The sequence below is a fragment of the Loxodonta africana genome, chromosome 16 (genome assembly GCF_030014295.1).
Source record: "Loxodonta africana isolate mLoxAfr1 chromosome 16, mLoxAfr1.hap2, whole genome shotgun sequence".
NCBI lineage: Eukaryota > Metazoa > Chordata > Mammalia > Proboscidea > Elephantidae > Loxodonta > Loxodonta africana.
The window spans coordinates 48,308,153-48,321,488 of NC_087357.1; the positions used below are offsets into that span (position 1 = coordinate 48,308,153).

The window sequence follows — 13,336 nt, forward strand, 5'->3', positions numbered from 1 at the left end:
AATTAAGGCCTAAGACAGGAAGGTATGTGAAGTTATGAAAACGTCTATTGAGAGATTTGACCTCATCAGGGCGATTGCGAAAGGCTTCCCTGGATGTGACAATGGAGCTGAAAACTGTAGGAAGAGTAGGAATTAACTGGGAAAATGGGAGGGAAAGAACAGTTAACATAGTGGGAGAAGCATGTACAAAATTCCTGTGGCCCATTTGAGGAAGTGATGGAAGGTTGATGTGACTGGAGTGCAGAGAGCAATGGGGCAGGGTGTTGTGAGGCAAAGTGAGAGATTTAAAAAGATTTAAAGACCATGGTAAAGATTTTGGTCTTATACTAAGGGGAAGGGAAAATCATTAAAGCGTTTTAAGCTGGGGTGGGGGGGTAATGGGTTCTAGAAGGGTTAGGAAGGGAGGTGAGAAATGAAATAAAATTATGTGGGTGAAAGCATTCCGTAAACCATTAAGACCTCTATAATTGTGAGGCTAACATTGGCTCTAGTTGATCTATCTATGTAAGGAAAATATTTGTCTTTTTGTCTATACCACCTTATTAAAAAAACAGTGAATGAATTTCTCCAGAAATGGAGAACATGTTTGGGATGTTTTGAGTTAAAATATAAACTGTGTGGCATTTTCAAAATTTACCTTGGGGGACTTTGGAAGACACCTTGAAGAAAGAGGCTGTCACCACTGGAGGAGATGAAACTGGGTTTTGAGAGACCCTGGCGCATTAAGATATTATGTACACGAAGAAGCTATGAAGAGAGAAAATAAAACAGGCTTCAAATATCTGCACCAGAAGGAAAGTCACAAGGGCACACAATCTGAATAGCAGCCCTGATTTGTGGCAGAGTCACTTCTCATACAGTCATCTGTGCAGGCAGCTCTGGGAGAGGCAGCTAAGGAAAACAAACACAAAAACTAAACCAGTTGCTGTTGAGTCATTTCCAACACATGGTGACCCTACCAGTGCCAGGGAACAGCTGTGCTCCATGGGGTTTTCAATGGCTGATTTTTTAGAAACAGATTGCCAGGTCTTTCTTCTGAAATGCCTCTGGGTAGACTCAAACCACCAACCTTTTAGTTAGTAGCCAAGCATGCTAACCTTTTGTACCACACAGGGACCGGACCAGCTCACTTTCTTAATCATGCTGCAGCACAGCAGGATTAGTCTCTCTTTTCTTCCATTTTCCTGCCTCTTTTCCTCTGGAGAGTTTTCTTCCTTGAGTTTGCACAAGTGGCATGGATTCTTTTTCCTCACCTTGTCAGCCCTCCAGGAATCAATATGACAAGGCTCATATTCCTTAGAGTTGTATGGAAGATCTGAGCAGGTGTTTGGATGACAACCCTATTGCCTTCTATTTCACAGATTGCAAATCCTTGTATTCTTACATAAAGGGGCAATGGAAGGCGCCCCTTTAAAGGCACACTTTAAAAAACCACAGGCGTAGTGATTCATTTGACCTACTTGAATAATGTTGTGTACAAACAGAGGAATCCAATCTATGGAATAACATTAATTTATTTGAATGGTATTAACGTATAGAAGGGGTGAAGGGAAGGGAGTATAAATCTTCTTTACCATCTAAGACTATGACTTCTTGAATTATAATGCCTCCACGTTTGTTCTCTATTGCTCTTTATTCTACCTTCTATACTCTCAGTCCACTTAAATCCATTCAAATAGTACGTGCTGAAACCTCAGCGGCCACCCTCACTAAGCCATTCTTGACCTCTTCTCTTCATCTCACCTCATCTTTGTAAATACCTTCTCCACGAGCATTAACTCTGGCTTATAAAGCCATGCTCTCTGTTCAGGAGTCTTGGGTATCACAAATGGTTAGGTGCTCAACTAACTGAAATATTGGCAGTTCAAACCCTCCCAGAGGCACCTTGGAAAACCCTATGAAGCAGTTCTACTCTGAAACACACGGGGTCACCATGAGTTGGAATCAACTCAGTGGCAACTGGTTTGGGCTCTTCGTTCCTACATCCTTCACCGAATCTTTCTGTCCCAGTTTGCACCTTCCGTGTCGTCGAGACGCTTGATGCTGACACCCTGCTCTAACTTTCCTACCAGCTTGTTTGTGTCGTTCCTGTCCGGTGGAACGCAGGCCAGGTTACACATGAGTTTTCACCCTGCGTTTGGCCCATCTCCACTTAACTGAAGGGTTTTCTTTGAAGACATTGGTGACCATAGTTGACTGATAACAGAGGTAGATCATGTTTGTGTAATTTAAATTGCCGCAAGTTTAGAAATCAAAGTCATAAAAACCAGTTATCATAATCTGGTTGAAGGCATTGGACTTACTTGATTACTGGATTTCTGGAAAGTTCTTAACCTGAAGAGATTTGGAAAGTTATTATTCTTTTTCTATTCCTTTTTTAGTATGCAAATAATGTATACTCACCATAGAAGGCTTGAAAAATATGCAAACCCAGGAAGGAAGAAAAAGCCACTCCAAATTGTACTACCCAAAATTAAACATGGTTAATATTCAGATGCATTTTTATGTTTATTTTCCTATAGGGAACATGTGATAAGAAGTGAGCTTGACTAAAAAGTTATTATATAAAGGATACTTGGAATCACTCACTCTGGACACTGAAACCCCCCCAAAACCAAACCCGTTGCCATCAAGTAGATTCCTACTCATAGCCACCCTATAGGACAGAGTAGAACTGCCCCCATGGAATTTCCAAGGAGCACCTGGTGGATTCAAACTGCTGACCTTTTGTTTAGCAGAGGTAGCTCCTAACTACTGTGCTACCGGGGTTTAGAAGCTTTAAAATACTATAAAAAATGCCAGTGATGTTATCCCCATGTACTGAGACTATCAAATGGTTTTTTAAGTAAATCTTCCTTTTATTTATGTATTTTCTAAATTTTCCACAGTGGTCAAAAAAGATTCAAAAAATTCTAGTAATCCTAGTTGTTGTTGTTTGTTAGGTGCCGTCGAGTCGGTTCCGACTCATAGCAACTCTATGCATAACAGAATGAAACAGTGCCCGGTCCTGCGCCATCCTTACAATTGTTGTTATGCCTGAGCTCATTGTTGCAGCCACTGTGTCAATCCACCTTGCTAAGGGTCTTCCTCTTTTCCGCTGACCCTGTACTCTGCCAAGCATGATGTCCTTCTCCAGGGACTGATTCCTCCTAACAACATGTCCAAAGTATGTAAGACGCAGTCTCACCATCCTTGCCTCTAAGGAGCATTCTGGCCACACTTCTTCCAAGAGAGAGTAATCCTAGCACTCAGAGACAATTTCTACTAACATTTTATTACATAGTCTTGTAGACTTTTTCCTAAACATACTTATAAATTTTTTGTTTTAAACAGTGGCATTTTATTGTATATGCAACTTGCTATATACAATATATGGGACCATCTCCTCATTTTGGAATATCTTCATTTTTAATTTTTTTTTATATAATATTCTATTACGTATATGTGTAATTTACTTAACTGATCAGTAATCATGTGATATTTAGGTTGTTTACATCTTTTCAACATAAAATACACTGTGATGAGCATTCTTGCATATTTGTCAATCATTTCCTTAAGCTAAATTCCTGGACTAGGGATTGCTGAGCCAAAGAGAGAGAATGTTTGCATTTTAAGGCTTTTCCTACAAATTGCCATTCCTGTGAAAGGTTTTGCAGTTTATACTCCTGCTACTAAAACATAAGCAGAGTGTCGTTTTCCACATTCTTGCCAATCTGGGTAATTATGCTTTACAATTGCTGCCAAGTGATAACCAAAAATCCAAATCACTGTTGTTTTCCTTTGTATCTCTTTAATTCCTAGTTAGACTGAATTAAAATAAGCAAACAAGCACACGAAAAGCCTCTCTTACTATTTCCTCTTTCCTTTTGTTGATCTCTGAATGATACCATTTAGGGCAGTAACTTTCCACAATCCACCCAGACCAGATATCTTTCCAATAGCATTATCTAGAGGAGCTTTTTTAAAGAAGGTAACGAAAGGATTAGTTGAGAATGCATATCTGTTCTCTAGAGCGGAGATGGCAGAAAGAGTCTTCAGGTTGCTGGCCATCGGGTTTACCCGTGATCTTGGAAGAGCATTTCTGTGCCACAACTCATTGTCTTTCTTTAATCTGAGCAGTCTAGTCTGCATTTATTGCTTCTGTCCCCTTTGGGAAAATCATGGACTCAATAACCTATCCATTATACACAATGAAACACCCTTTCCCTTTCTTCCACCAAGCCTTCTGCAGCTGTACAGAGTAAGGAGGACTATGAGGGAGGTGAGAAGGCTGTGTAATCAGGGTAATAAATGTCAGGAGCCACAAGAGACAGAATGTGAAATCCCAGTGGCTTAACACATTAAACGTTTATTTCTCAGTCATACAAAGTTTAATGAAGTTTGGATAGTTCTTCTGCACACATATTGACTAGAGCTATTTCACATGCCCCACCCGGCAAGTGTGACTGGAAAAAAGAAGAGTACATAGGTATTTTGTGAGCACACAAGTCTCTGCCACAAGAGGGCAGGGTATTCTCATTTACCGTAGTTTTACACAAATAACGTGCACCTTCTGCATTTGTTTGCTGGCTGCACCCTCCCTTGCAAGGTACTTTCATAAGCGCACTATGCTAATTTCCTTTTTACAGCAACATGTAGAATAGGATTGACATGGCAACTCTTGTGAGGGTGCTTAGTGAGGCGAGGGCACCGCTGGCAAACAAATGCAGAAGCCACACATTGTTTACATAAAAATACGGTAATCATTTCATGCTGGTATGTATCGATTGAATATATATGTTCTGAATACATACACGTATACACACACACACATGCCCCGTATATTTTAACATTGTATTAATAATATATTTATCTCAGTACCCTCCAGAGCTATGCGGCTCCTTTTCCCGAATCATCATCTTCATAAAAAAAACAAAAAACAAACCCATTGCCTTTGAGTTGATTCCGACTGATAGCAACCCTATAGGACAGAGTAGAACTGCCCCATACCGTTCGCAAGGAGCCGCTGGTGGATTGGAACTGCTGACATTTTGGTCGTCAGCCGAGCTCTTAATCACTATGCCACCAGGGCTCCATCATTATTATAAAAAAAACCAAATCTGCTGCCGTCAAGTCGGTTCCGACCCAGAGCAACCCTGTAGGAAGAGTAGAACTGCCCCAAAGGATTTCCAAGGAGTGGCTGGTGGATTTGAACTGCTGACCTTTTGGTTAGCAGCGGAATGCTGAACCACTGCTCGGTCATAGTGAATATTTATTCCATTCTTAGTACAGGCCAGGCTTTAGCACTTTACATATACAGGGAAAGCTGTGAGAACTGGAACTCCATGGAACTGCTTTGTTTTTCCCGGTCTTGAAAGTTTTCCGCCTTTGACAAGGTGCCGTCTTACGACTTTTCTATTGATTGTTTTGGTAGAAAATATTTGAGTTTTCCTTCTCTAACAGGTTTCTGCCTTATACAGGTTCTGGCTTTTGCAGGTTTTACTATATTTCAAAAAACAAATCAAACCCCTTTGCCATCCAGTCGGTTCCTACTCACAGCGACCCTATAGGATGGAGTAGAACTGCCCCATAGGGTTTCCAAGGAATGCCTGGTGGATTCGAACTGCCGACCTTTTGGATGGCAACCGTAGCACTTAACTACTAGACTACCAGGGTTTCCTTTACTATATTAGTTTCTTTAATTTTCATCAATGCAGTGAGGTAAGTACTATTATTCTCATTTTACAGATCTGAACATTGAGGTTCAAAAAGATAAAGTAACTTGCTCAAAGTCACAAAAATAGTAAGTAGGGAGATAGGAGTCAAACCCAGGTGTATCTGTCTCAAGAGCTGGTGTTCTCAGCCACTGAATCATATGGCCTTCCTATATTATACTTACTCAAAAAGCTTCCATGGTATCAATCTTCATGAATGCTACTCTTGAATGATGGACAGTTTTCTATTTCCCTTTTGATGGACATTTAGGTTAGTGAGGGTACAACTAGCACATAGGGCCTTTGGTGAAAATCAAACAAAGGTGCCCCTTCTCTGGGCCTGGCTTGGCAAACCGAGCAGGGTCTATTTTAGAATATTTAAGGAGCTTGATTTTGCACTTGGCTTTTATTTCTTTTTTCAGTCAGAGTAGGAAGCACACAATGTCTGAATTAAAAAGGCCTTAGAGATCTGCTCCAAATCCCTCATTTACACAGGAGTAAAAAATAATGATAATATTCTATACTAATATGTTGTTGACTGATGCACAAAGCACAGCTGGGATCTATTTTTTTTTTTTTTTAAATCTCAGGAAACAGAGATCCAGAGAATTTAACTAACTTTGCTACAAACTTGGATAAGAACCCAAATCTCTTGACTTCCCCAATACTCTTGAATACATCAAGCCTCAACCAGAGCCCTGTTTCTTCTTTTTAATCCTTGCTGTGACATAATCATTATTTTAAAATGTTTATTTTCAGGCATGTATTCATCACTTTATGTCTGTGTTCTAGCTTCTTCTTCTAAAACTACTTAACTCTCTCTTCTTCTCTTTTGAACTTTGTTTTGATGAATATTTCTTGACCAGATAAATTGTGAGTACAGCCTTTATAAATTAAAATGGCCACCCCTCTATCTTTATAAATATTCATCTGTTACCATACTACATTGGTTGCTGTGACAAGCCTGATATATATATTTATTAATTTTATTAATTTTGTTGTTGAGAATATACACAGCAAAACACACCAATTCAACAGTTTCTACGTGTACCGTTTAGTGACACTGATTACATTCTTTGAGTTCTGCAAACATTCTCACCCTCCTTTTCTGAGTAGTTCCTCAACCGTTAACATAAATTTACTGCTCCCTAAGGTTCCTATCTAATCTTTCAGGTTGCTGTTGTCAATTTGATCCCATATAGACTGCTCTTAAAAGAGCATAATGCTCAAGGCTGACATTTTTTACTACTTAAGCTAAACTACCGTTTGGTTTTAAGAAGGCTTCAGGGGTTGTTTTTGGTTTAAGGTTTGAAGATTATCTCAGGGCAATAGTTTCAGGTGTTCATCAAACCTTTATGGCTCCGGGAAGTCTGGAGTCCATGATAATTTGAAATTCTGTTCTGCTTTTTTCCCCTTTTGATCAGGATTCTTCTTAGTTTTTGACCAAAATGTCCAGTCACGGTAGATAGGCACCATCCAGTTCTTCTGGTCTCATGGCAAAGGAGGCAGTTGTTTATGGAGGCAATTAGCCACACATCCATATCTTTTTCCTATTCCTGACTCTCCTTCTTCTGCTGTTGCTCCAGATGGATAGAGACCAAATGTTGTGCCTTGGATGACTGCTTGCAAGCCTGATATTTTAATAGTAAGTATTTCAAGGGGCACAGGAGGAAAAATACACCTTCCTTTTCTTAAATGATTTTATTTGAATATTCATTATTTCAATTTTGCAGAGAAAAAGTTCAACTTATTTCCTAAGGGCTAAGATAAATGAAACAAATAAGAATTTAAGTCAATAGTCCAATTAGTAGACCAAAATTCCAAGCATTTACTTTCTCCACAGATATTATCAAAAAAAAAAGCTCATTGTAAGTTACTTGATAGCACAGAACACATGCTTCCTGTTTTCCTTGGGTTTAACATAGTGCACCCATGTCTTAGACTGGTTCTCTAGTGGAGCAAAACCAGTGAAGCATATATATATAGAGAGAGAGAGAGAGAGAGAGAGAGAAGTTTATTTAAAGGAAATGGCTCATGCAATTGTAGAGTCTGGCAAGCCCCAAATCCATGGGTAGGTGACAGGTTGGAAGTCTCTGCTGGCCCATGGGCTTGTAACGGTTTGTGAGTCCAAAATCTGTGGGCCAAGCAACAGACTAGAGACCTTTGCTGGCTTATGTCCCAAGAAAGGGAGGCCAGACACTGAGGAGATGGCAGGGTTGAGAGAGTGAGCAAGCTTTGCCAGAACATCCATTTATATACTAGATGCAGGCCACATCCCGAAAGAAATTTCCCTTCCAACTAATTGGCTGCTCACATCAGATCACAAAATGGAGGATGATTATATAATATCTGCCAAACCACTGAGAATCATAGCCTAGCCAAGTTGACACATAACATTAACCATTACAACCCATTTGGCTAACAGTAAACTTATGTTGATCAAATTACTGGAACAACAGCCATCTTTCCTTGCCCATATCCATTCTGCTGCAGCCACCCTGATTATCCATTCTCTGATTACAACGTACTCCTTCACATCTCCATGCCTGTGCATATTCTATTTCACCTGCTAAACCAGTTGCTGCTGAGTCAGCTCTGACTCATGGTGACCCCAGGTGTGTTAGAGTAGAACTGTGTTCCATTGGATTTTCAATGGCTGATTTTTCAGAAGTAGGTTGTTAGGCCTTTCTCCCAAGGAACCTCTGGGTGAACTCGAACTGCTAACCTTTTGGTTAGCAGCTGACTGCATTAAATCTTTGCACTACCCAGGAACTCTGCCTTTTCTTCAGTGGTCCTTTTACAAAGTTCGTTCCATCTTTTAAGACCCAACATAAATGTCATATCTTCTGTGATGCATTCCTCAAGGGCAAGATGATGCCTCATTGTCTCTGTGTCCCCAGAGCTGGCATAAAATCAGGTGAACTAAATGTGTATTGAATGAGCAAGTGAGTGAACAGAAGGAATAGAGCCAGTATTCCGTAGCAAATGAGGGCATGAGCTTTATAGTTTGACAAACCTGAATTCATAGCCTGTAAATTAACGTACATCTGTGTGACCTTGATTAGGTTATTTCACCATTCTGAGACCATTTCCTTCTTTGCAAAATGAGGATAATGATAGTACCTGCCTCAAAGGGTTCTTAAAAGAATAAAATGAAATACTGTATATAAAGTGTTTGGCCTAATAAATGTGAAGTAATAGTGCTGATAGAATTGCTCTATGGGTTTCCTTTGATTGCACCGAAGAGATTTCATTCTGGCTGAATCTGGCTGACATCAGTGTGATCGTATCAGACAGAAATATTTTGCTCAGAGAGCCATGGAACTGCCACAGCTACTGCCTCATTTGCCTTCCAAATGAGATAGAATTGTTGTTGTTTTTTGTATGCTGTGAAGTAGATTTTGATTCATTGCTACCCTACAGAACAGAGTAGAACTGCCCCATAGAGTTTTGTAGGCTGAAATCTTTACTGGAGCAGATCACCAGGTCTTTTCTCTCATATAGGCAGCTGGTGGGTTTGAACCACTGATCTTTTGGTTAGCAATCAAGCCCTTAACCATCGCACCACCAGGGCTTCTCTGAAATAGAGTAAAACTCCCAAGAAGCAGAATCTAACTAACTAGAAAACACTAGTTGATGAGAATTATTCCTGGCACTTGAATTTTAAGAGAAAAAGACACCTCCCCTGTCCCTGCCCTCCCCCAAAAAACTAATAGAAAGATTTTCTTAAATATTTGTTGTTGTTAGGTGCTGTCAAGTCAATTTTCAATTCATAGTAACCCCATGTGATAGAGTAGAACCGCCCCACTGGGTTTTTTCAGCTGCAATCTTTATAGAAGCAGATTGCCAGGTCTTTATCCAGCAGAGCCACTGAATGGTTTTGCACTGCTGACTTTTTGGTTAGCAGTTGAGCACTTAAGCATTGTGCCACCAAGGCCTTGAAAGTAACTTCTAGGGGATGACCTTAGAACATATTCATCCTGAAGCTCTATACCTTTGCACGGTGGTGAATAGACATCTCAGGGACTGAATCCAGCCTACAGACGGGTGACTTGGCCTGACACTGTGTTTAAAAACATTTGAAATGGATGCCAACATTTAAAAAACAAAAACACTATTATGGAAATTTTTGAGTGTATACTAATTTAGAATAATGAATGTAATGAATCCTCCTGTAACAACTATGTAACTTCAATAAATAGCAATATTCTGCCATTCTGTTTCGCTATTTCCCTTTCTTCCCCATTTTCTTTATTTTGCTAGAGAATTTTAAAGTAGATCCCAGATATCATATCATTTCACCCATAAATATTTCAGCGTGTATCTCCATCAGATAAAGACTTTTTTTTAAAAAAACATAACCATAACCTATTAATATAAACAGCAAAATTAAAAATTGCTTCTTAATGTGATCTAAAACCTAGTCTGTACTCAATTTTCTCTGATCGGATCAATAAAGTCTTTTTGCAGGTGGCTTATTTGAATTAGAATCCAAACAGAACCCACACAATGCACTTGTTGGCTATGTGTCTTATGTCTCTTAATTTATGATGGTACTCCTTCTTTGTTTTCATCCTACGTATTTGTTGAAGAAACTAGATTCGACATTTTAAAATCAGGAAATATTTTATAAAAATCTGGATTTGTGCCTTCCTTTGAAAAACTGGAATATATGGCAGCACTGGGCCTACATTCCCGTAAGGCAACATTTTGCTGGAGTTGAGTGGAGCACTTGGCCTTTAAATCACGCAAGTCCCTTCAGATCTCCACAGTCCATACTACTCTCTATTGTGCCATCCAGCTAAATTCACTTATGTTAATTACTCAGCACTTGTGGGTTTCAAGCTTGCCGAATCTGACCCACATCGACATCTGCTGGGCAATGAGAACTGAATCTGGGAATGATGACCTTGGAGTCCTAAAAATCTTTAGTCATTAAATAAATGTTCAGTTTTATGCACTGTATAACTGAGGAAAGAATGTAAACTGAAATGCTTATACAACCTGCAGTAAAGAATTGAATCAACAAAGGATTTTTACTTAAAATTCCAGTTTAATCTGAAACTTTATGAACTGCCGTATCTCTTTTTTGAGACTTCTAGTATTTTTTTAGTATGCTTTACTGTCTTCTATTCTGCAAATGTCTTCTTTTTCACCTCTGTGGAGGTTTGATTCTACAAAGGCCACTGTGACAAGGAGTCACAAGGCCTAGAGTTGAGTCTTGGCCCTCTCTGACAACTGGGCCGCCGTTTTACTTCCCTGAGCCCCCTCTGCAGAGTGGAGGTAATATCAGCCCACCTCTCGTGGTTGTTGTGAGGTTCAAATAAGGTAACAGATGGGAAATTTGTTTGTATTCCAAATAGCTCTCCACTTAAACAAGGTATTACTATGCATAAGGATATATTGAATTATGCATAACATCCTCTTTCACGCCTCTGTGCATTTACTCCGCTGTTCCCTCTCCTTGAAACACCCTTAAGAATTTATTGCAGCCTCCTCTGTGGTCCCCTAACACTTTATGCCTATTTCTTTATAACATTTGTCACACTGTGTTAAAGGCATTTGTTCACATCTCTGCTGTCTGTGAGATTCTGGGAGTAAACCACAGTTTATCCTGTGTTTGGCACACAGCAAACGCTCAGTTAATGTTTATTGGATTGACATGGATTGATGTGAATAATTATTATGCATATGCCTGTCTTAAAGGACAAGGCCTATCCCTATACAATTCTTTAGGTATATTATCTGGCAACTTATCAGTCTCTGCTTTTGTTAAAAGCTTATAATGAAGATAGTAATGAAGAAATATTCATGAAAACAGTGTTTTATATTTTTAATATAAATAAATGATCAGGCTTTTTGCGTACCTTATTTGTACTTTGAGCTCTTTGACAATGAAAGAACCTAAATGTGGAATGCCTATCATTAAATTTTTTTTTTTTTGCACCTGGAGAAAACTTACATACTAGTCATTGCTTTTCTCCCCAGTTCTCTGTTTTTGCTTAATTAATTTAGGCTTCTTGCTTTGTACAGCTGGTTTGCCATCCACCCAGTCAGCATGAACAATAGCAACCATCTTGTAAATAGTGACAATATGGGCTATGCATCTTACCTTTTTGAGCAAGAGATGAACAGAGGATATCTACCTGGAGAGGTGAGAAGTTATGTCTTTGGATGCTTCATACTGATTCATTAAGTGTCATCATTTATGCTATGTTAAGAATAGCTGATTAAAATCTCCAGAATAACGTGTCATCATGAACCTCACATACTGATATTCTTGACAGAAAGATCTCGCCATCCCCCCAATTGGGAAATAAAAATTAAAAAATGACTAATAAACTCTTTACTCTTTGTTTTATATACTACTTATATTGATGGCTTCAGAAAGTTATAATTAGTTGGGTAAAGGGGGCAAGTTCAAGATTTTTGCAATATATAATGGTTTTGATCAACCTGGAAATATGACAGACTGTTGATGTTTACTTTTGTTTTCAGAGTTGTAAAAGGTATTTAGAACCTTCTGAAAATAGTGTCTTAGAGCCCTGAATGAGGACGAGGGATGAGTCCTGGGATCTTACTGGCCCAGACTTCCCTCTTAATGATGAATGTCTTCTCAAGGACCCTATTCTGCTTTCCTGCAATACAGCCTAAGCCAGCGACAATCCTAATCCAAAAATGTTTTTGTAACTTTGAAACCCAGTGAGTGACAGAATCAGAGATGGAGGGCCAGGAACCCAGTCTATGCACCCCAGGAAGCTCCTCAGCTCTGCATAAAGTAATGACTACAGAGAGTTAAGTGGGAGTAAGGACCTTGCCCTTTTTGACCCCAGCATCCAAACCCCAAATGCAGAAGATGGGGGAAGGGGCAGGTGAGAGGCCCAGGACCTTGGCCAGAATAAATTTTCTGTTATAAAGCCCCAGTAACATTCAGCCTGATCTCTTAGCTCCTTTGTTGATATAACTCAGCCTCACCCCACCACCCCACCTCCCCCCCCGCCGCCATTTTAGCCTGTAGTTTTAGGGAAAAGAAAGTAGGTACATATTTATGATTACTGGCTGGGTGCTAAGCACTTTGGATAAATTATCATTTTCATATCAAAAAAGACTTCTGCCCGCTAATATTTGCTTATCTCTTTCCCTAAGAAATCTAAGGCATTTAAGGTGGAGTCATAGACCAGTTAGGTTGAGGATAATGTCTTGCCCCATTCTAAAAGGTTATGCGCTGTTTACCTCAGGGTGAAAAGACAGAGAAAAGATATAGAGTGGGCAGGTCAGGAAAGTGGATGGTACATTGGGTTCAGTTTTGTAATAGGAAAATGTAGATTTGCTCTTTCCTTTTTAAGCCCATATTTACTTTTAAAGGGCAAATGAATCTCCGAGTTTCAGCGAAAACACCAGAGGCTAGACTGATGGGTCAGCATTTTAGGATTTGTTTTTGCACAGTGTTTCTTGTCAAAATGTCTCTGTTTTGAGGCAGAAGTTTGAACATGTCCAACTTGAAACAACTTTATTGGAAATGGGGACATTTTCAGTAATAATACATATACTGACTGCAGTGTGAGTCTTTTCAGAAATAATTTTTTTCATAACATTGTACATACTCCTTTTACTGTCTGCAAATTATTTTGCATAGCTCACCA

At 39.4% G+C, this 13,336-nt stretch overlaps 1 protein-coding gene across 1 annotated transcript in view; it reads left to right on the forward strand.

The window, feature by feature from the left end:
• ASAH2 (N-acylsphingosine amidohydrolase 2) overlaps window positions 1-13,336 on the forward strand; it is a 67,364-nt gene that overhangs the window by 23,772 nt on the left and 30,256 nt on the right. Inside the window, 1 exon segment of the mRNA XM_003409023.3 lies at window positions 11,727-11,847. Within this exon segment, the coding sequence (XP_003409071.1) occupies window positions 11,727-11,847 (121 nt within the window).